The sequence below is a fragment of the Rousettus aegyptiacus genome, unplaced genomic scaffold (genome assembly GCF_014176215.1).
Source record: "Rousettus aegyptiacus isolate mRouAeg1 unplaced genomic scaffold, mRouAeg1.p scaffold_m13_p_2, whole genome shotgun sequence".
NCBI lineage: Eukaryota > Metazoa > Chordata > Mammalia > Chiroptera > Pteropodidae > Rousettus > Rousettus aegyptiacus.
The window spans coordinates 18,805,743-18,830,880 of record NW_023416295.1 but is presented as its reverse complement, the minus strand read 5'-3'; the positions used below and the strand labels follow the sequence as shown (position 1 = coordinate 18,830,880).

Genomic DNA, 25,138 nt, shown 5'->3' with positions numbered 1-25,138 from the left:
TTCTCTAGGATACAGAAATATTTTCAAAAAACACATTTGGTCATGCATTATATTAGTTATGCCCTATCTTGAAAAACTTAAATGCCTATAAAATGTAACATAAAATGTAACATAAAAACTTATCTCATGATTTTGATTAAAAACCATTTTCTATTGAAGTCATTTTTAAAAACAATAAGGAAAAAAGGACAGAAGATTTGAGTTTGCCAGGTAAACATAAATCTTCGGAACAAAACTGTCTCTCTAGCTTTTTTTTTTTTTTTTTTTAATACCAAACCTATAAAAACAGAATATGAAGGAAAAAGGATTTGAGAAAACTGCCCCTCGGAGAGAGCCAGGCTCTTCCCCTAAACAGCCTACTTACAATACTCACGCCAGACCACATATACAATGATTCTACAAACCAATTTTGCATCATCTGTTTATAATGTTAGGACACAGAACATCAGATTGTGAAAAAGGGAAAGTCCACGGTCTTCTTACACTTAACATTTTAAAACTTTAAATTTATGATTCCTTTTTTTGCTTTTAACTGCCTTAGTTATCACACCACCACCACCGCCACCGCCGCCGCTGCTGATACTACTACTGTACACATATTATTAACATTTATTGAGCATTTTTTATGTGATTGACAGTTTTATATATACTATCTCATTTAATCCTCACAACTATGAAGTCCTTATTAGTATTAGACTCCAGCATTAGATAAGAAAACTGAATCTTAAAAAGATTGAGTAATTAACTCATCTCTCCATGGTCAGGACTCAACCTTGGGTTATTTAATTCTTAAGTCTAACTTCTATAACTCTTTGCAATATTTACTTAATATTACCAATTTTAAAAGCTGACTAAACAGGTTACTGTATTTGAAGTATTCTAAGTGTACCAAAATTGTAATGTGGCAATAGAAAATTAGCATATATTGCTAATATACTTGATCCTGTTTCCAAGTTTGGAATATCAACATATATATCTTGTTATTAATAATCATTATGGACATCAAATAATTGTTAAGGGCCTAAAATAGTTATTAAACTAATCTATATTGTTAACATCCTTCTTAGAAGTTTTAGTTTATTTTTGCATATAAAATATTAATATTTGGACCATATGAAATTAATAGGAGTTTGAACATTGATTAGCCACCTGCACAGGTGTGTGCAATTTGATAAATAATTTAATCCTTCTAAGCTTCTATTTCCTTGCCTATGAGAACAGTAGGCTCCATGTCGTGAAGACTAGGTGAGATACTGTACCTTAGTGTCTTTTGCACACTTTCTGACACTGTAGGCCTTCAATAAATGTTAGATATTATGGTCTCTTGGCTTTTTACCAAATGAAGAGTTGATTTGTGTTTTTATAGAAATTTATACCTAAATCTAAAGTATAACCCAAAATAGCCAAGTAGATTATTAGAATATTACCTCTGCTGAGAAAGGGCTCTGTGATCTTGGTCAATTATGTAATTCTGGGTTTCAGTTACTGTATCTAAAAAATGGAGTTAAAATCACCTACCATTCAGGTTTCAGGGAATTAATGCATAAAATTAACAGCACAGTCACAGTGCTTGGTGAAGAGGAGGCATTACAATGGATGGAGACTGCAGACATTGAAGAGTGGTGGTAATCAGAAAGACTTAAGACAGAAAGTACATATGACATAAACGTAGTTTTCACACCAGGAAAACCTAATGTTAAAAGAATGGCCATAGAAGAAAAAAGTAAAAGACTGTGTTTGGTGTATCTTTCAGTGTGTATCTAAAACAAATAGTACAAGAGGTTGAAATGTCAAAGGCCTCGAAGTAAAATCTCTCCGAAGCTAACTAATAAAGAGCTACTTCATCTGTAACTAAGTAAGGTGTACTTATGTGCCTTCATCTTTTTGTCTCCTTTTGATGTTCAGTTCCTTTAGGAAAGCACTGCTCTCAACAATTTACCCTCAGCTCACAACTGGAGGCCTAGATTTCCAATTTTCTGCTCAATGTCCCTATCTGCTTCCATATTTCTTCCTCTGGTTGAGTCAGACCCAGTTGGATAAATACTTGCTGGAATAGCCCAGGAGCACAATGAAATACATGCATTTTTAAGCTTGTATACTTTTATTCTACGTTGCCTGGTTTTTAAAAATGAGAATGATTTATTTGTGATAGTACAGAGGATTAGTGCTATGAATGTCTAATATAAAAACTGCTGAGAAAAATAAGAACAAATTATTTTATATTTAACAAAAACAATCTTTAAAAGACCCTTCATGAATCCACTGATCTACGAAGAGAAGCTATGATGGTAAAAAGTGTTTGGGTGGGAATCCCAGCCACAGAGACATGAAGTTTGTGTTACATTGCCTGTTTGTTGGACCCCAGGAAAGGATATTTGGGCATGGTGTGCCTGTGACAGACTCTCGGGGTGGGAAGAGCCCTCGGAAGTCATGGAACTCAATCCCTGTCCCCAACATCACTGACCAGTTGTTCATCAGCTGCCTCATTCATTCCTTATCACAGAAGAGGTTAGATCAGAGCCTACCACCCCACACATGAAGGAGCTCACTACCTCCTAGAACAGACCAGTCCAACTTTGGAAAGCTCTAACTGTGATAAACTCCTTGATGGTGTTCAACTGAAATCTGATGCCTTACAATTTTAAACAGCTGTTAATGTTTCTGTTCTCCAAGGCTACACAGAACAGTGCTAATCCCTCTTGTATGTAACAGCCCTTCAACTTTTGAAGATAGTTATCATGCCCTCTTCACAAGCCTCCTCTTTTCCACGGTGGCATCTCCTTCTTTCCTTAGTTATTCTTCAAATGAAATGGTACTACATTACTCTGTTGTAATACAGTTTTCTTTGAAAATAAAAATAACAAATCACATGTTCAAATATAAGTTAGCAAGAGTATCATAATTAAACTTATACTCGTAATTTCTATCGCAATATCACATTTTAATTGGGTAAAAAAAAAAAAGTTTTAAGTCAGACGTTTTATTCTCCTTAATCACCACAAATGGAAATAGTATGTATGGTGCCTTCAAAGGATAGTCTCATATCTTATGTGATGTAATACACACCTGTGGGACAGCTGACACCTTGCCAGATAACTGTTCATTCGATTTATAATATAAGCATGCGACCTGGTTATTAACACATATATTATGGCAATCACAGGTTCTAACTGTGATTCTTCAGCTGCTCAATTAATAGACACATATGACACACCAGTGTCCACACCCACTTTCAGGAAAATTCATAGCATCTGCATTATTTAAGTCATTTGGCCTGCCTCACTCATTTGAATTTACTCCTAGGATAATTCAATCTGTGGACCAGACATTCTTTCTATCATTTTAAGTCATTTCTTTTCAAACCTCAAGGAAATAAAAAAGCACCTATGCTGTGATACATAATTTAGAAACATGCTTTTTCCAAACTGGCTAATACTCAATTGCGCCGAAGTTAGTATGATACTATTCATATTCCTATTTAAAATATGACAAAATTTTTATTATATGTAAGGGTAACAGTCAAAGTTATTTAGTGACTATAATGGCAAAGGCACATCAGATGGATCACAGAATATGCCAAAGCAGAGATTTGAAGGTCCATAACTGAGCCAGGTATTAATTCTTTAGTTGTTTGACCAATGAAAGTCTGAGGAAAAGTGCCAGGGAGTTATCTGGGAAAGCCAATGTGATAACGATATATTTGAATATTTTAAACATAAGTAAAATTGTAAGAAACTTAGAACTTGAATGTTAATCCTGGTAACAGAATATACTTTTTTGCTCATACTCATACACAACGGTTTACAGGGTTTTAAAAATACCAAACAAAAGTCTCCACATACTTAATAGAAATAAAAAATAAATACTGAAGTTATATTTCATATATCTGAGTAGGAAGCATGAGAAAACATTTGAGCTTGATTCGGTATAAAATCAAAGATGTCTTTAGTTTAAAACCTTCTTGTGATATATCAGTACATATACAATTATTACAGACTTTAATCAAAAGAGAACCTGTCTGAAAAAAAATTAACCTTGAAATAACCACTGGAAATATGATGAGATGAACAATCCATGAATCTGAGAATTATTCTCTATAGTGAGCTTGATTATGGGGTATGTAGTCTTGAGCCATGATAGAGCTCTAACAGACATGTAATAGTATTATGAACTTTTCAGAGACCTTACAATTTACTATGCTAGAAAATACTTTTAGAAATGTTCCTTGAGATATTCCCAAATACGGATATTATTATACAAATTCTTGGCTTTTTCTAGAATTATGTTTCCATTAAGTGTTACATGTTCTATGACCAATTTTTCCATACAAGTTAGCCTCATTTAAAAATTTCCCTAAAATTTCTCTAAAAATTTTAGATGGCACTTTTTTACAAAGACCAAGGTCTGTGTTTTTGGTTTGTTTGTTTTATAGACACTTTCTGATAATTATAGTGGATTCCATCCTGTTGCCTTTTATACAAATGAATGACTAGTTCCAGAATACGAGTCTAACTACATGCCAAATTCAAATCACACAATTACCATAAAATAATAGGACTTCTGATTTACTCACAAGTAGTCAAAATTCTTAAATACCAAAAGTTCACTATCTATGCCCTTGAAAGAAAGATATTTTGGATGTTTTGACATATTTATTTTCTGCAGGCCTGGAATAACTGAAATGTTTTTGTTTTTCCTTTTTTTCTCATTAATAAATCTACCTTCACAGTGCTCATCCTGCCAGTGAGAAATATGGTACTTCCAGAAATTTATTTTTATATAGCTTATAAATATTGAGTGAAAGCTGTTAAACTGTGGAAGACAAACTTCCTCTGTATCTTCGAAAGAGTAACGGAATCAGTTTGTAGGAGCGCAATAGCATGTATCAGATCTAAATTTGCTAAACGAAATTAGCTGCGTGCCATTCTGTTTGTCTTATCTCTTTCTCTGGCTCATGGTGTGCTAATTCTAGCCACAAGCAGTATAGAAAGTACAGAAAAAATAATGAATGTCCCTTTCACCAACAGTTGCAGAGAATGTTCTTTCTATTTCAATTTATCTCAAAGCTTTTTATACTTTCAAATTTCACCCTGTACTTAAAAAGAAAAAGAAAAAAAAAGGCCACTAAAGAATTATAGCTGAATGCCAATTATTTCAGTTTCCATTAATTCTAAGTACATTTTTAGAGGTTTCGATATATCACTAGGGACAATGGGGTTGCTAAATTTGAAGTTAAAACTACTGGGAACATTATTAACTTTAACTCATATATTTACACAGTAAAAGTGTGACTCAAAATATACATTATTTTATCATTACTTAAATGTGTTAATATATTAGTTACAATATTAATAAATATCTGGGCTAAGTACTGATGTTAATTTAGATGTATTGTTTGATTTACAGCTAGTAAAAATGTTTATTGTAGTTAAAATGGTGACATGTAGTTTAGCCAGAAAGTAAAAGTCAAAGATAGATTTTTATCTGTGCTAAATAACAAATTATTAAAAATTAAATGAGTTCTATTTCAGGGGGTAGGGCCTTATTGATATAGCCTTTAAGTACCCAAATTGGCAAGATTCCTTTAAATCATATTCAATTATTATAAACTGCATATGAGATAGTATTATATCACCCATTTTAGATTACGTCAAGAAAATAAACATATACCTGGATTGGTCATGTTCATATTTAGAAAAAGTCTGAAAATTATTTCTATATAGTACATTATTTTATCCAAATATATACTGAGGTGCTTCACAATGTGATTTTACATCATGTGATGAGTTTTTATTCTCGAACCGACACATTCTTCTATATTAATAATGGACACTAACCACATGCGATAGAAAAAAAAAACAATTAAAAATCACATAATGAAAGCCAAAGTTCATAATACAAGGGGATAATTCTACTTCCTAAATATATAATTTTCAAACACAAGAAGATTTTTTTTTTTTTAAGGATCCAACTTCAGAGCCCCTCACTTGTGCTGGTGCCTACCAAGCCTCTGTACTTATATTTCTCTTTCTGTATTGCTTATAAAGAGGTTATCCAAATTATATAAATGCATGTCTCAAAAACTTGGATCTACCTCTGCTTTGAAGTCTTCTCTAAAAGACAAGGCTTATATGATTGTTTCCTTAACATACACAGGACAAAGAAAGAATTCTGAAGAATATAATGGAGGAGGAGAAACACATAGCAATCTAAAGAAGGTGTCCTTAAATGATATATTGGACAAGTTCTTTCGTGTGGCCACAGGGAAAGTAAAAAGTGCTGTTGACATAAAGGTGACAATAAAAGAAGGATCTGGTGTTCTACGCACCCCTTTTTCTGCATAGTGGGGCAGGCAGAGTGGAGGGGCCACAACTTTGAGAGGTATCACTAGCTTATGCGAGTGAGAGAGGCATACAAGAACCTGCAAAGGAGGAAGATCCAAATGTCTCTTGGAACAGGGCAGACAAGCAATGTGTACCAGACAGATGCCCCAGTCAGACTTCACCCTTACCTACTACTGCTTTATTTCTCTATTTTCCCATCTACCAAAAAAAAAAAAAAAAAAGAAAAAGAAAAAGAAAGACAACAACAATCCCTGGCTCGAACTTTCTTCTTAAGTATTCGTAAAAAAAAAAAAAAAAAAAATCGATTGAGAAAGTTCTAAACAAATTTCAAACAGAAGTCTGAATATCTCCACTGCCTAATTCTCTTATTAATGGATTACTCTGTAGACTGCTAAGTTCGAAAGTTATATTAACTCCTTTGGTCATTATAAATTAAGGTACAATTAGGGTGCTGCAGTGACCTAGAAAGGTTGACATTTTATCAGAATTGGTAAACTGAGAAGAAATGTCAGGAAGAGCATTTTCACTGGTAGAATCTGACTCTATAAATACTGTAATCGGTTTACCAATTTTCAGAATGCAGAGTGAGTGAATCACCTCAAAGAGCAGCTAAGAGAATCCCACTTACTTTAGTTCAGTTATGTTGCAAATGCTTCCTTTATAGGATCCTTTTGAAATTGTAGGCCTATGTCTAGTTGTCTATTTTAAGATACTAAGAAGTCTTAGTTATAACTAAGTTATATTATCACATATATCTAGGAATAGAAATATGTCACATTCTGTTGGTATCCTTTCTTTATAAAATACTTATTAGCATTTCCCCTGAGGCAAACAGTCCTCCCAAGAGTTGAGAAAATCACTTAGTAACATATTTTTTGTATTGTGTTTTACTAGCCTTGTCTATCAGTCTTTAAAAGAAAAGGGAAGGTTTGGAATCTTGAATTTCTTATATGCCCGCCACAGTTCCTAACATGGTCCTTAAATGCACTTACTGCTTAAACTGATTGGGTGGTCACCTTACAATGACACCTACAGATGATGTATTATAAAGATGTACATCTGAAACTTATATGATGTTATTAACCAATGTTCCTTTAATAAATTTAATTTTAAAAAAATTAAATAGGAGATAAGAAATCACAACGTAATGGCCACATAAACGTGTGGACTAGAAAACACATTTAAGAATGGTATTCACATATATTTAACTCACCGAAAATAAAACCAACAGAAATGCTTTGTGCCATATTATAAGCAGTTTCTAAAACTGGGAATGGGGACAAATGATACACTCTTGGAAACACTCCATTGAAAGACATACCCTAGGAAGCTTGAGAAAGCAACTAACAAAATTCCCAGGGTAAATATGCCTAATATCTAGTATTAAGAATTGTATAACTATATTTTCAGAACAGCTTACTTTGTGCACTATATGGTTTAATTACAAATAATAACCATCTGTGAATGAGCTTAAAATTGTTTCGGCAAATGTATTTTACTCTCTTTTAAAAAATATTTTTGAAGAGCCTACTATGTATGTGGCACCACATCAGTCTCTTCAAGGGAAGAAAACTCTTGCTCTTACAAAGTTAAAACGATAGTATGATTTGAGATTAAACATCAGGTAAGTGGCATAGATAGGATTATTTATAGTCTAGGATAGTCAGTGAAGGAAGATGCAATGAAGAGGTGTGATTTAATATAGAACTGAAAAGTTTCAGCAGTTGGGATAGGTAAAGGCACTAAGTGAACCATGAGTCCCAGGGAAGAGGGGTTAGCAAAGGCCAAAACAGCAAGCAAGGCACAGTCATGGAATACTGACTAGGTCAGCCTGGTTCTTAGACCACATCCTAAGACACTCTTAAGACTTAATTAAAAAGGAAAGTGAAGACTATTTTTGGAGGCTTTGAACTTTATAATGGGAATCCACTGAAGGCTTCTAAATAGAAACTGGCATGATAAAAGTATTATATTAGAAATGGTCATCTTTCGGTGACAAGAGGGAAGTCTTGAAGGTAAGAGGACATTGAACAAGAGTATCAGTAAAATAAATCTTGTAATATCCCTGCTTTGAGGATTTAAAGACTAGATGAGGTCAATGAAAATGTTAGGAAATGGGTTTTAATAAACCAAGCAATCAAATTTCCTTTAAAAAAAACAAAAACTTGTTTAACTATTCTAATTCTAGACAAAATGATCAGATAAAAGGAATTCCTAAAAATGAGTATATGTCTAAAAGAAATATTGTTTTATTGTTGTTCTTTATAAATCTCTATGAAAAGAAATTCATATTCTTTAAGACTGCAGGGAAGAATAAGAAATTATGACCAAAAAAAAAAAGATTTCAGTAAAAGGAGGGTTCGCTTAAAGCAAAGTAGTTACTACTATCCATGACCTCAATTACATTACCTCCTGCAAATGTTAGGGACCCATCCTGCAATACAGGCATACACAACTTGTTACTCAAACTACAACCATAGTAGATATGATCATAGAACTTGAAGAATCCACTGCCATTTATTCCAGTCCTAACAAGCCATGAGATATCTTCAGCAGACCACAGATGACCAACAGATGCATCTTTTTGAAAGGAGGTTTACAATCCCAACTTGTATCCTAAAGGCTTAAAACCTGGATATCTACCTACACCAGATGTATGTGGGACCAGGCATAAGTAAATATCAGAAGAGTAGTAAAGATGTAGTAGATGAAACTGATTATTTACAAGTCTGATCTTTTTGGAAAATAAAAAAATGTTCATTTCACCCTTTATTTTTTCTCTTTAAACAACTTTCAACTGTTCCAAATGAAATGTGTATGTGTGCATGCACATGCGTGCACATGTACATATTCACACAGCCTTGATTCCTTTTAACTCTCTGGATTCAGTAACCAAAACTTACATATTTTTATTGGTGTTTAGCATGCTTCAGTAACCCCTACAATATTGGAAATAATGTGATTAACAATAATGATACTGACACCTCTACCACTCAAGAGAGGTTTAATGATATTACACAGGAAATTTCATAGCATCTATGTTAATGTTTTATGGGGGATCCATTTTCATCTCAAATTCCTAACAGGAAGTGACTCTTCCTGCCAAAACAAGTATCAAACCTCCCTTTTGTCACTATAGCCTATCAGAATGCTGATCATGTCCAACAAAGCTCTGGCACTTGAGGGAAGTCAACTACAACCAGAGAGTTAAGGTTAAATGAAACAACACTGCAAACTCACAAGGCCCAGAGGCAGCATCTTGCAGAAGCCAACTACAGGGAGGCAAATATATCATAGAAATAAATTTATAAAGTCTTAGTATTTAAAGCTCAGCTTATGCACTTGTGCAAAGAATACAACTGTGTTCTTAGTAGTGGCCTGAAGAAAAAAGAGGACCCATCAAAGAGAGTGTGAAAAATAAATAACCTTGGGTCCGCTGAATCGAAAGTATTCCCATGGATTCGCTGGTTAAGGATCCCCACTAACTAATTGGTGATGAGGGACTCATTGTTTATCCTTTATAATCCATTTTATTTACCCATGCATATCACTAAATACAGAAAGGAGAAATAACCATTCTCTACTTATTAGTCATCATTATAAAGTCTCACATAAAAGAAACTTTTGTAGGTGCTATTATTCACAGAATCTAGTGTGGACAACTCTTATCTGACTTTTAGGGTCACAATTCTATGTCCAGAATAGGGCCCGCCAAACAAAACAGATCCTCTTACAGAACTATGTTTTAACAAAGTTGTTTTATTTCTTTACTCTTAATGTGCTGTAAATTATAAATGCAATCAATGATTACTTCCTAAATATAAAGATGATGATGATCCCACAGTCGTCTCCTTGAAAAGAACTTCACAGCCTGATAATTAGGCCCATAGTTCCAGTCCATTTTTTTTCATTTCAATTTTGCAATTCCCTTTTAAAACAGCACAACCTTGTATTTTATTCTTTTAAGTGTCTGCAGCTCTTCAAGTATTTCTATACATGTTAACAAAAATGATATTGGTGTCAGGATCTGCCAACTAATATCACCAAAACTTCCCACGTTCCCAGTTTCATCACTTAAGAAGCAGAGGCTAGAACTAGATCACTGGTTCCTAAGTAGTGCTAGATTTCTGTGAAGCCAGCACAGGGGAGGGAGGCAAGAGTAGAAGGAGAGTTGGGGAGACTTCCATCAGGGGCCACAAAGCTGGTGTCTCCCTGCAGTTTTAGAAATGCAGCTCTTTCCCCTTTTACCTGCTTAAGATACAGGGCTACACACATGAATTCACTTGAAAAAAAGAGGCCCACTTATACAAATAATTGAAAACCAATGGATTTATTTTTCTAAAAAGTCTCAGCATCCCTTTTCTAACTAAATTATTTTAAAAAATTCATGTTAATTGTTTAGGTATCACTTTAAGCCACACTGATAGAGATGAGAAAGTTGAGACACAGAGCAGTAAGTCTAACCCAAGATTACGTAGAAAATGACTGTATGACCAGAATTCTCTTTTTATCCTGGCGCTTTGTTCTGTAGCATCACATGTCAAGGCCACTGCTGCACTATCTACAGCCGAGGCATACACCATTCCCATTAAATTCTATGCGGCTGCTGCCTCCTGGAGTTGTGCAAAGCAACAAGCCTACAGAGTAATCACTTATTCAAAATGAAAAAACAAACAAACAAACAAACAAAAAACTATAAACAATTACTGCATACTTAAAAAAAAGCATTTTAGAATTAGGCCCAAAAGGATCAATTTAATTCACCTCTGTCATAAAAGGGAAGCAGTTTTGTTCCCTCTTGAAAAATACATATAAAAACTGTTTTAAGTGTCGTATATAAAAACCAAGAAAGTGGCTTTAAAGCTTTGATTAAAGCATTGGAATAATAGATCCATTTCTTTAACAAACATGTCAGAATTATCAACAGCTCAGAAAAAGAGAAAAAGTCATATACAATGAAATCTAAAGAGACCATAGAGCAATTCTGAAAAACAATGTTTTGGGGGAATGACCTTCAAGTACAAAGGCTTTAGAGTTAATAACCTCTTTATTTCATTTAGACAGGTGCTCTTGTAACAGAGATGGCCTGCTAGGAAGTTTACATTGTTTATTAACATATATGCACATGTTTTAAAAATATCAATCAACTTGTTATTGGAATACATCTCAATATCACAGAAGGCTTTAAAACACATTTTTCAGAAAACTGCTTCACAGCGGAGAAATAGAGACTACAAGACATCACAACATGCATGTCCCCCCAGGGCACACAATCCAAGTCACAATGACATGGAGTGAGTTGCTCCAAGTATTAAGAAGAAAATAGAGGAACTGTCCCTACAGTGTAGAAATCCTGATTTAAACCACCTGGCTATGTCCTGCATCACACTTAACCACAAAAATAGGCAGTTAAAATCTTCAAATTGTACAGAATAGCTACAGTTTCAGGAATCACTATTTAGGATTTTTTAATTTTAAGAAAAGGAAAATTAAGGATTGTCACTTTAAACTGTAAACTCCAATCAATAGCTGTATTAGAAAGTATGAAATGTAAGGTTTTGCTTTAACTTCCCAACATTTATAACAATTAGGAAATGAGTATTAGATAAATGATGCAATTTGGTTCCAGGTGGTCAAATATAACATAGTAGAATATTTCTAAAATGATATTATCTGGAGAGAAGTCTATAATATGATTAAATTGTAGCCTGCACAATATACTCAGTAGATCATTGTAAAAGATAACAATGCAATATATTTGACTAGTTTTGTGGAACAGCTAGCTGTTAGCTTGAACATGTATAAGCTAATTTCAATGTAAATATTAGCATCTCTAGGAAGCTCTCTCTCTCAAAAAAGGTGAAATTAAACAGAGTAAGTGCCAACAAGTTTGCAGGTAACAGATCATCTTTTCTGATATTCATTGAATATCATTTATTTCATTTATGTTTTTGGCACTTACAAATTATACATGGATATCCAACAGAAGGAGACACTCTAAAATAAAGCAAAAATATGTTGCTATTTTTAATGTTAAATTTCTTAGTAATTGGATTGAGATAAAAATGTCATCGCTTTAAAACACTACAATGTCTAAGGCACCCTAATTCAATTCATTGTCTAAAACATGCACCTTACATAGTTATTAATCTCAAGATGGCTCTAATCATCACGCTTCAGAGAATATTTAGAAAGAGTCCAATTCCCTGCATCTCTAGCATTTTTCAAATAGCAGTAGTCTACCTTCCTTCCTTGGTCAAGAGGGGGAAAGAGGGGAAAAGAAAGAGAGAAGGGGACTTCTCTGTAGAAAGATCTGGCTTTGGAGTCAGGGCTTCTGAGTTGTGCTAGTGACTGTGGATCGATGCCTTTTTATTTTCTTTTCAGGAATAAATCTGAGCAATGGAATGGCTTGCGATTGTCCAGCCAACCAGCCATATCAGATTTATCAGAAAGAAAGAATGAAAACAGGCTCAGAGGACTCCTGCAGTGGCTGAGTGGCAGGTTGCTGGGAAAGACACACACAAAAAAGACTACTCAGTAGTGGAGGGAAAAATATATATTCATATATATATGTATATATGTATATATATGTATATATATATAAACTCAATAAATAATAAGATGTTAAAAAAGAATCTATAGTAGTGGAAAGGGTGAATACATAAGACAGATGATAAATAGTACTTCTACTTAAGAACCAAAGGGATGAAAGTTCATGAATACTAAATGTTTGAATACACTTTAAGGAGGAAATACAATTTTCTCTCAAATGATGCAAACTCTAAAATTCAGTCAATACAAACTTACTGTGTTCCGGTTAGAGTAAAAAATGGGTAAATCTTCCATGAAGCACATGCCCTGGTAAATATTCTAATGTAATTTCTTAATTAAGACACATATCCAGTGCCTAAATAAAATATATATATATATAAACATATTTAATATATTTATATAAAAATATATAAAAATATATTTAATATATATAAAAAGAAGTAAGTGCCTTGATTTTCAAACACATCGGCTTTTGATGCATGCATGATTAAAATAAATAAAGGCATTTTCATTTAAGAGAAAAGCAGAAAACAGGAATCATGACACAACCAGTCTTTCTGTTTTTATCACAACAGTCCACATTATAGCATTTTCAAGTGATGTGCAGTTATAGTAATAGGTATAAATTTATTTAGAAGCATTCTGAAGAAAAAAGAATACTGTTTTAAAAGACCTCTTTTATGTATATAAGAATTTCAAAATTTTTTCTAAAAGTGTACTAATGGCTGTGCTTAGAGCAAACACATGTAAGAGGTTTTTCTGAAAATATATTTAACATCTTTTGAATCATTTAACTAAGATTTATTAACCTTTTTCTTCTCAAATATAAAAATGACCCCTAAGTTCGGAGCGATATCTTAAATATGTAGAAAAATGTATGTTCTTTTATTGAATGAAAAGCAGGACTAAGTTACTTGCAAATAAGAAATAGGAACTGAACTTGCTCATCACATATCTATCAAGGTGTGTAAGACTATCACTTCAACACTACTATATATTTTATTTCAATGCAAAGGTGATACTGATTATTTTTCAATCATAACAGGAAGATACAAATTTTGGAGTTATTCCTTTTGGTGGTAAAGGCTTTATAATAGCCATATAGAGGGCCCGTGGGTATAATATTTCTCCATAAAATAAATCACTGGAAATGAGGCAGTCCTCCAGGATTACTAAAAACAACCACTTTCTTTAAAGCTGATATTTTTCCCCAAGCAAAAGAAAAAAAAAAATCTCGTTCCCTCACAATTATAAGAAATATCTTAAATCTATATAACAGTATCATATCCCCCCCCATATTTTCATTCTGTTCACATAGAGCAGTAAATAAGGTGCATTCCTTCTGCTTCTTAAGAAATTAGCATTTCAAAAATATGCCACTTTCCCCTGAACTCCAAGCGTGTCTAATAATGCGAGAAGCAGATTGTCTTCCCTCGTTTCCTTAATTTGTTTCATCTAAAAGCAATTCACTCAACATCTTGTCGCCCTCTGGCAGCTTAGTTTACTTATCCGCACTTAATTTCTCATTTGGACCAAAACAAACTCCTCCAAACTGCTACTGACTGCTAACCGCGAGACGAGAGACACGCAATATGTATTTACTTGGAGCAGACAGGCACACATACACAGCCACAAACACATAGATCTTCACTCATATCCCAGACAGTAACTTGGTTTTATAAAAGCACTACATCTAAACCAGCTGAACTTTTCCTGCCAGGTGCGGCGGGGTTGAAGAGTGGGTAGGATGACAAAAGAAGTCCCCAGGAGCATTTACAGTTTCCAGTGGGTCACCTTAGCATGCTTGTTGCAATTATACCAGGGATGCACCCGAGAGCTTTTCTTTGTGCGGCCCTTTCATCTAGATCACTTTGTGTTTTGAACAAGTGAGGCTCGGCTTTGTGCCCCTAGAATTTCAAGTACAGGATCACACAGGGAACGACAATGGCACGCTAATCCTCGCGTTCTAAATGGGCTCACTTGTGGGTCTGGCAATTCGCGGGGGGAAGCGAGAAGAGACCAGCGAGGGCGCGAGTCGGTGTCGCCTGAGACGAGGAAGAAGACAGCTGCAGAACTAATTTGGATTACATTCCTTGCAGAAATTCTGAAAAGGGCTTTTCGGCATAGCTCAACTCCAGCCACAGAGTTAATACCAAATTGCTGCGGACACGGAGCCGGGGACCCCAGCGGCTGAAGCTGAACCAGACAGCCCCCAGTGGGTCGCCTCCTAGAAATTCCTCTCGGCTAAGCCTGCATGTCACTCGCAACTGCTTTTGAATTGGTCAATGTGCATAATCAACCCATTGAGGGAAAAATATGAAGGGACTCGGAGTGGAGAGGGAGATAAAAAGGGATGTATCTAAGAGCCCGCTTGGAATCTCAAGTCCGTGTTGGTGTGTAATTCTGGAGGTGGCTGGAGCGCGGGACCTGGTATGCATGAAGAATTTCAGAGTAATCGGGAGCGTGCAAAGGACCAGTACAAACGAAGCGCATTGTGCCATTCGAAGGTCGTTTTGAAAGACTCTATGATTGTAACTTGTTATTTTCTAGGCGAGGAGAGGGAGGTGGCGGGGGCGGAGCAGGGAAACTACGGCGCGCTGTTTTCTTGGTGAGGTCAGAAGGACACCCTCCCGGGGCCTAAAGCTCTGCCTATCGCCACTCCCGGGGGCTTTATCTTCTCTAGCTGCCTCCCACGCTCCCGGGAGCAGCCCCGGAAGGTTCCGGAAATCTCTCCGGCTCTCCAAAAGGCCGCCCGGTGGCCGCGTCAGACACCGGTGCTCTTCAGTCCTTTCCTGTCCCACTTTCATCCCCAGAAAACTCAAGTGTCAGAAACTTTGAGCTCTCTCGCCTTGCAGGTACTGTCATTAGCCCTGCCTGCCGCGGCGCGCCAGCCCCACCGCACTGCCTCTCGAGGATCACTTTTTTTTTTTTTTTTTTTTTTTTCCCCCTGGCCTGTCCAGGTACCTGGGGCTCAAGCTGCCCAGCACACAGTCCCCGCGCGCGCAGCGCAGCCGCGCCCACCTCGGGTTCCGTCAATCCGCTCGCCGAGTCGGCTCCGCAGCCGCGCCGGGCAGTAAACAGAGAAGTTGGAGGGACTCCGGCCAATAGCAAGTTGAACTACAGGAACAACTCTTCCTGGAGCCAAACCCGGCAAGCGACGGGAAAGCCGGGCTCCCGGCTCAAGTATGTCAACTTTTTTTTTCTTTTTTTCTTTTTCTTTTTTTTTTTTTTTTTTTTTTAAGAGGTCAGGCAGGGAGGCAGGCAGGCAATGCTCAAGTCCATGGGGCGAAAGCTCCGGGACGCAGGCCGGGAAGGCCCCGAGTTCCCGGCCCTCGGGCCAAGGCGGGCCCGCCTGCCGCTCCAGCTGCCCAGGCTGGGCTCCAGCTGGGTCCGACCCGGCCAGGCTCGGACGGCTGGGGGCGCAGTGGCCGCTGGCAGCACACACAGGTGCAAAGCCCGCGTTCGGAGCCCCACTCTCCACCGCCCTCCCGCCCACAGCACCCAGCTGGCACCGCCTCGGGACCCTAGACCTCCTGAGGCCCGGGCGGCGCGCACTTCTGCCAGGATTCGCCCCTCGGGGGGGCCCAGACGCAGAAGGGAGCATCTCCTCTGACTCGGGGTTTGGGTCTCCCACGTCCCGCACAACAGGCGCGACCAGAGGGATCTCGTTCAGGTTCGCAGAAAACGCGCGAGAAAAAAAAAAGGGGGGGTGGGGGTAAGGAGAGAGGAAAAGGACAGAGGTGCAGAGTGATTTTTCACAATAAATAAATGCATGCACACACCGCGTAAGTTTGAGGACAGAATGCGGGGCGACCGAGAGCCCAAGGAAGAGGCCCCAGTGAGGTGGTCCCTCGTCGCCTGAGAGACAGCGAGTCTCAGGTTAGGCAAAGGGGGCGAAAGAGTCAAGCCGGCCGCAGCAGGTTCAACAACTGAAGCGCGAGAAGGGACCGCGACCCACCTGATTGAGAAGCGCTAGGCTGGACGGTCCCCGCTGCCACCAGAAGGCTCACCCAGACGCACAGTGCTGTCGCCAGCTTCATTTTTTGGAAGTCTCAGATCCCGAGCTGACAATCACATGTCCAAATGGCATATCCCCTTTCGGGCACGCGGAGGATATCCCTCGGCCAGGCGCGCGTGGGTGCGCGAGGGGGACTGGCGCGTCGCGCGCGGTGCACTGGCTCCGAGCGCCGGCCACCGAGTCCGCGGTCGCGGGTCTAGGGCCGGGGACCGGAGGAGGGGAGAGTGTGCGCGTGAGTGTGCGTGCGTGTGTGCGCGTGTAAGGGGGTGCTGGAGTGTGTGAGCGTGGAGCTCCTGGCCGGACTGTGCAGCTATTTCCCCGTGCGATCCTTCGCGCTCTCGTTCCTCCTCACTTTGTCTATTTCTCACTGGTTGGGCAACAATAAAAAGGAAGGGCGGGTGGGGGGGGGGAAGGTTTCCAAAAAAAGTTGATTGCAAAGAGGCGGTAGGTTTCCGGCCCCTAGACCGAGCCAGGCTATGTTCGGCTCCCTTTTTAGTTTCCTTGCACCTCCAGTCCAAATTGGGAAGAAGGGAGCGGGGGGGGGGGGGGTGTGGGGGTGAGCTTCTTGCTTCTCCCCCGATCCAGTCCTTTTTCCTGTCAGCTTTCCTCAGACTTGTCCGGCGGCTGCGGTAATTAAAGCTCCGAGCGTCATTTCCAACGCTCCGCGGTCTCCAGCTGCAGCCCCACAGAGAAATTAATAAGACTCCAGGAGGAAAAAAAAAAAGAAAGAAAAAAAGGTGTGTGTGGGGTGGGGGGGCGGATAAAACAACCCTCCACGCAACCAGGCTGACTCTGCTCAGCCGCGCAAACCCCGCCCCTGCTCTGACCCGCTAGCCACGCCTTTTCTCCCGCCCCCTCCCCCAAAGGAAAATCTTATTGGCTCAGCCACTCCCCAAAATCCTCGGCCTCAGGAGTTGGAAAAACACCTGTCAAGGAGCGGGAGCGTGGTGGTGTGGGCGGGGGAAGCTGGATTTAAAGGGCTCACCCGAGGCCACAGATTGAAACAGAGGTCCGGGACAGCTGGCCCGTGGAGTGCCAAAACACTGGAGGGATGCTTACAGAATATATATTTAAAAAATGAAAAGAAAAGACAAGAAATTCACCATTTTCTCCATTGCCCCACAGTGCTCACCACAGACTAGACTTTCTCTAGAAACAGAAGAAAATAAAACGTTGCTTTAGGCATAAAGCTTCCTTGTCTCTCCCCCCTGCACTCCACACTCAGTAGTTTAAAAGCTGTTTCAGTAACTGATAATCCTGTTTTCCATCACTCCCATCATTCCCGCCCTCCCAAACTGACCGACACTGAGTTAAACCAAAATTCCACATTTCTAAAGCTACATACTTTGATTTTTAGCTTTATGGGTCATTTCACTTTTACCTTGGGCTTTAGGACAACTTGGTTTGGGGTTTATTCTTATTAAGCAGATTCTAGACCAAAAGTACTGATTTCGTTCTAAAGCGCTAGAAATTGTCTCAGGCCTGCACTGTTCCGTCTGAAAGAAGAAAACCACGTCAGGATAAAACCAACCTCAAATAATTAGGCTTATTCTACAATGGACCCAGCTTTAGGCCTCCTCTGTGTTCTCATTATGCAAGTTCACATTCCCTAATCCCCAGGTCATTGCTAGCTGTGAGAGCGCCTGGGCTTTTCTTGATCTAAAATATCCTGGGATTGGGTCATATCAATGTACATATAGCCCTTGCTTTTTACAGCTCTGAAACTGTACACTGGGCAGAGGCCAGAATCTCATACGGGTAGTAGGTTATCGGTTTGCTATTTGCGCAGGCATTTTATGTATGAATTGTTTCTCTTTTTCAGTTTCTCTAGAAGCAGCAAATGCATAAATATCATGGGAACTTAAAAAACAAGCCACCCTTCCTCTTCACTCATCATGTGAGACCTCCCCACTCCTCCTTCATGTTTTTTATCTATAGCATTGTCCCCATAGAATTTCTCTGAAGCTGAGAACAAAGAGAAACAGCAGCCTCAACTCAGAAGCCTAAAGTCTTCTCTTTCTTATGCCCACAGCAAGTAACAGGCACAGGGTAGAGGCCAAACAAACTGAGTATACTGTTTTACCCAGAAGCAGCCAGCCACAGGCATGAAGAAACTGAGCCTAAAGCAGATAATAGTGACTTGATCAGAGTGGTACTGACTGCAGCAGAACTGAACACGCTGCTATTTGGGATTATTTTTGCTTTCTATTTTTATCCACCATCCTCTCTACTTCCCACCCTCCCCACTCTCCTTTTCTTTCATTCAATCTCCATCCCCTTTCCTTAAATCCCCTCCTTCTTCCTATGACTCTCAGGCACCTCTCTTCCATGAAAGCCGCTTCTTTTTAAATTTTCATTCTGTCTCCCAAATAACATTTTAATTGATTAAAAAAAAAACAACCCAACTTCTTGCTTTTAGAAAAGTTCAACTTTGTTTTTTTAAAAAAAATCTGATAACAATTATGTTGCAAGAGGTAAAGAAGTATATGCTGTATTTTAGCTTAAATTGAGGGAACATTTTTTAGACTGGATATTCGGGGGCTTTTTCTACTTGTATCTATTGAGATGGTTTTTACTCTGCTATCAATTTTATAGGCCTTCTGTGACAGAAACTCTCCTAAATATTTTGACTTCGCCCATGCATCTAAAATAATTCTTGTCAAAAGAGGTATTTTAATTAACATTCATTGGTTAAAAAAAAAAAAACAGTCTATATTTTTTTTGGATGCTAGAAAGCCCATTGAAGGTATCTACCAATTAAATTACTTGACATACCCATGGTTTGCCTCTAATTTTCAATTTGTTCTGCCTTGACCCCATTTTCCTGGTTTTAACCAATTGAAACAGTGATTGATACCTGGCCAAAGTTGGGTATCTGACAAGCAGCCTATAAAATAGGTTGGCATTAAAACTCTACCTCAAAAAAGCATCCTATATCCTATGGTAACTGGTCTACCCAATCAGAGTCTAGCTCAAACAATTTGAATACGAGACCCTAGAGACTTAGACCTGAAGATGGTACCCTGTGTGGACAAACCAGAAGAGTGAGAAAGTAGACTCCATAAGCTAGTCGAGATTCACTTCTTTCTGCGTCTGCTCTCATTGGCTTCCCATCTCAGGAGAAAGGAACATCAGAATAGTGGACATTGGCTACACACTGTGGAAAGGACATGCTATCTGGGTTGCTAGAATATTTCTAAGCTGGATCTCTGTAGTTCTTCACTTCTCCATGTATTCTTACAATAAATCCCTATCTGTTGAGTTAACTAACATATTTTGCTGTTATTTGCAACCTGGGGGGAAAAAAATATGAGTAACCAATCTGTAATTCAGCAAACCACTGGTGAATACTTAGAATTATCTGCTCAGTAGTACCCTTTTTCTAGGAACTGCCCTACCCTCAGTTCTACATTTTTAAACTTCAGTCTGCCTCCATGATACAACCCCTACTCACTGTTCTAATTTGGGCCACTCAAAATAATAAGCTGGACCAATCAAGATACTTTGGTCACTGTGGAATGGTTGAGAGATAGTCATTCTCACTGAATCTATTCTCTGGGAATTTTGTGCATGGGAATTAAAGAGTTTGTATGTAGTCATTCACTGGTAGCTTTTGAAATATAAAAGCTCAGAGCTGGCTTATGTTTCCTTCTATATAGAGACAACCAGGGTACAGCAAGAAAGCATGAAGCTATCATTGTAAAGGAACAAAAGTCCACATAAGTCTAGGGAATATTTACACTCTTCCTGTGGCTTAGTTGTTCAAACCCCCTCTTTCCTTAAGCTAGTTCAATTTTTGGTGTTTTGTTTTTGTTTTGTTTTGTTTTGTTGATTTTTTTTTCTTTTTTTCTTTTTTTTACCTGAAACCAGAACAGCCTGAAATGGTAAAAGAACTTCTTTAATTTGAGTGAAATCATCTAGGCCATAATGCCCTTTGAGGAAGGGCAGTTAATTTCCAAAACTGCCTATTATCTTCTTCATCATCTTTCTAAGTTATCTTGGGGTCACAAGTAATTCACTTCTTATTCTTTAGTTTCCCTTCCCAGTTTCTCCTGATTTTCCTTGGCTGAAGCCATAACCCCAACATAGAAATTCCTTTGGGCTTTGCTGCTTCCCCACATCCTCTTCTTCATTCATTCCATTAGTAATAGAATTCAAGGAGAGCCTTGACATCATGAGTGACAGAACGCCACTGGTGGGAAAAAAGAATGCATTGATCTCAGAGTTCAGTGTTGAGTTAGAAACATTGTCCCAAAGTCTTATAGATCACTCCAATCTCCACCTTGCTTCTTAAATTTGCCTAAAGGTAAAATTAGAGTTTGCTGCTTAGACATTTTGCTATTGGCTACAAATGTAAATTTGGAACAGATATCAACTAAGAAAGAAATCAAGACCTTATAATAATTCAATGATCTTCTCCTAAATATTTATAACCATAGGATCTTAATTTCCATCACTGCCTGTTATCTTCTTCATCATCTTTCTACATTATCTTGGGGTCACAACGAATTTATTTCATATTTGTGAGCCAATTACCTCATTTTTTAAAGAAAGGGATTATTATGTCCCAAATCGAAGACTTCATGCATCTATGATTTACTGAGTGCAAGTCATACTAGACTTCATGTTTTTCTATTCTTTCCTTTTTTTCCCCATTTAACCATACACATACCTCTTCTTATGAGGCACAAACTCAGCCCATCTTAAAATGCATTAGGAAAATATCCAAATAAGCTCACTACTCTATTACCGTGAAGTACTCAAGACTTTAGATCTTTACTATTCTATCAGTCAAGAATAAATTTTGTTAAATTCCAATCAGGTTCACTGTTATGACGATCAATCAAAACAGACACAGTGTTGGTGGGTTTTGTTTGTTTTGTATGTTTGTTTATTAACTAGTACTTGAAATAACATCTTTGCTCTTAAGCCTCAGAGTTCTAAAGTTCTGATATTTTGATGTTCAATATTTCAAAGATAAAAAAAAATCAAAATAAGCATTTTTTTAAAAAATGCATTAATATACATTAACTAAAGACACATTTTTGTTACCTTAGTTAATTTAATATCCAAAGAAGACCACCAAAATAATATTAAGAATATTTCACTTTTGGTTAATAAATGTTTTCTTTCTATGTACACAATTAAGCCTTAATTTTTTAAGTGCTAAGGAAAAGTGATTAAACGAATCAAATCTGTGTTGCTTTTATGTCCATTCATCAATGTCTGTCCAAGTTCTTACAGACATTTTTGGTTTGTGGTTGAAACCACAAAATTATTTCAGCCCTTTGGACAGATTATTCTTTTCCAACAAAATTATGCAAAAATGATTTTCCTAGTAAAACCTTTTCCTGTTGTGTATCTGCCTTTTATATATTTTCTTAATTTAAATTCTTGTGTGCCACATAGTTTTTTCTCTACTTTGTAAGTTAAAGACAAAGTGAACCTTCAATAACAGTTGCCAATGAAAAACTAAGAAGAAAAGGAACATTTCTATTTTTTTCATGTTGCTATACTTAACATGATAAGTGAACTAATGAGGTTACTTATTGAGGCTATGGTTGTACCTGGCCTGAAATCTGAACCAAAATAGCATTTGCAAGTTTCTTTTACGTTGCACTTCCTTCCTTCTGTGTCTTTAACTCAGCAAAGAGCTTCATGGTGTTATGGCTAACACACAGATTTGTCAAAAGAATCCAAAGTTACATCTGCCGTGTACACAAAAATGGATGTTACTCTAAGTTCACAAAGAGTTCTTCGAATTTTTCTTGAACTCTTGCCAAATAGTCAACTAAAATAATCATTTAGAAACTATGTGTTTTTTTCTCAGATTTGTATAGGAATAGATGAATCTTCAAAGCTTCACCAAAAAAGGTTCTGATAGTTTAGAAAGGGCCCTAAACTTGTTGAGTCTTCTTCTTTTAGCACTTTAATAACCTGGCACCTCCCTGATCAATCAATTACTTCTCAGTATAACCCAGCTCCCTATTCTTTATTGCCGTTCTCCAATTCTCTTGGTGCCTACCCTTACAAAGCCTCTCCACACCTCTGAAAAATTTGTCACAAGGCCCAAGACATCTGGCAGGTTCTCTTCTTGGTCCTGGTCCGAAATGACTCACAGTTTTCTACTTTTCCAGGTTATGCGTGACAGAGAATATTCCATGTTCCATAACATTTAATACTATAATTCACCAGTAGGGAGGGTCTAGCAGAGAAGCCATTAGAATTATTGAATCTCACAAAAGAGTAGCAAAAAAGTTATAATAGAGAAATGGCAAAAGTTAAACTTTCCATCATGTATTAATTAAAGTACTAATAAAAGAATATGTGGCGGTTCTTATGTATTTTCTGCAGATGGATGGTTACAAATTTATACCGATCAATCTAGAAATGTTTTCCCTTTTGACATGTCATAGAGGTCTCTAACGACTTTACAAAAACAAACACTGGTTGGTATATCTTTGTTTTAAAGGTTTTAGATTATCATTTAAGAAATCAACCATGAATATAGTTTCATTCACATCTACTTCTGAATATTTAAACTGCTGATACAAAAAAAAAAATATATATATATATTAGTACTGTGCTATTATATCAAAGAAATATAACTTAAGAAAGATACAAATATCCCAACAGTTGATAATATTGAATTCAGTGCAAATAGAGTAGTATCCAATATAATTTTATTAATATAGGGAAAGGCCAGGCTGGACAATATTTTGAAACTGAGGAAAGATCATCTATATTTACAAAAATAATTCAAGCAAGGAAAAAGATCTAAAACCATATGAACTTGTAGAAACATTTTTTTCTGTTGTTCAGTGAAACTTTTACCTAACTGTGATTGGGAGCACTTATTTTAATATTTTTTTTAACAAAATAGACTTTCTCAAATATACAGTCTATTTAAAATCAACATATTAATAGTGTGTGATGCTATAATGTATATACTTCCCATTTGGGGTTTGTCATTATGAGCCTAACTTTCAAAATAAAACTAATTTGTAAGTAGTTGATTTTATTCTGTAAATTGTTGAATGAACAATCCACTAGATACTTTTTGTAGTATTTGCTTATATTGTATAAAGTATTGCCATTGACAAACTTGTGTACTTTATGTATATTTTCAAGAGAATGATATTAACAATTATTAGGATATAAAGTATTTATAGTAGCTAATAATACATGTATACTGACCACATTTGTCTATGTAGTCATTTCAGGTAAACATTGAAAGAAAGTGAAAAATGTTCTCTGTCTAATCAAATACTGGAAGAAAATAAAACAATTGTGATAATTTATTGTTTATTAGATAGAATGAGAAGGTAGGAGAGGTCTGCTTCATACAGCTTAATGTGACTTTGTTAAATGAATACTTTTAGACAAATGGAATTACTACTTGTCTTACTGCATCTACTTATCTCTCCATTTAGGAACTCTCCAACACACTGCAGAAGATGTTATGCATTATACTGAATATATAATGATCACTGTAGATGTTTTCTGCCTCTCTAATATTTTCAAAATACCCTTCTGAATACTGTTATTGTGTTCTTTGAATAATAACTTTTACAGAATTACTTAAAGATCACAAATCTGTGATAGTGTTTACCACTAAATCCCAAACTAATTTTAATTGTGTTTCAACACAATTGCATTTAAGCTTCATATTGTTTTCTAATATTTGGTCTGAAATAAATGTGTTAGCCACTGACATATGTGTGTGTGTGTGTGTGTGTGTGTGTGTGTATGTATGTATGTATATGCATATATCTATAATTTCACCCAATTTTTTGCTGAATGTAAAATTAAAAACATTACTTTCAGCTTCCTTCTACTATCTGAAATAATAGTCTATTGCCTTTTTCCAATTTAGTATGACACTGACATTTAAAAATTCCAAAGTAAATATTTCTAGGGTATGATCTCCTCCCTTTACCTTTTCCCCACATTTTTCCCCATCAAGAGATTGTTTTTGAAAGAAAATATTTACACTTTTATTTTTAAATGAGGAAGAAATTAAAAATGTATTGAGCACTGCATTTCATGACCCTATGTGAGGTTGGCAAATATCGATAACAAAGTGCTAATTACAAAGGCAATCAAGAGACAGACAATAAAAGTATATTTAAAATAATAAGAAAAAAATACATGTATTAGGTAATTGGAATATTTTATGCATATACGCAATTATATATTCAAATGTATGACTTTAAAAGGGTTA

At 37.0% G+C, this 25,138-nt stretch overlaps 1 protein-coding gene across 6 annotated transcripts in view; it reads right to left on the bottom strand.

Annotated features, from left to right (window-relative positions):
• Window positions 1–16,988, bottom strand: part of ERBB4 (erb-b2 receptor tyrosine kinase 4) — a 944,884-nt gene extending 927,896 nt beyond the window's left edge. For 3 of the 6 annotated variants that reach the window (XM_036236256.1, XM_036236258.1, XM_036236257.1), the window contains exon 1: window positions 16,855–16,963. In XM_036236256.1, coding sequence (XP_036092149.1) covers window positions 16,855–16,936 — 82 coding nt within the window. In that variant the 5' untranslated portion in view covers window positions 16,937–16,963. Of the gene's footprint in view, window positions 1–16,854 lie in introns of all 6 variants that reach the window. The other 3 variants (XM_036236253.1, XM_036236255.1, XM_036236254.1) reach the window with 2 other exon arrangements.
• Between the last annotated feature and the right edge of the window lie 8,150 nt (window positions 16,989–25,138).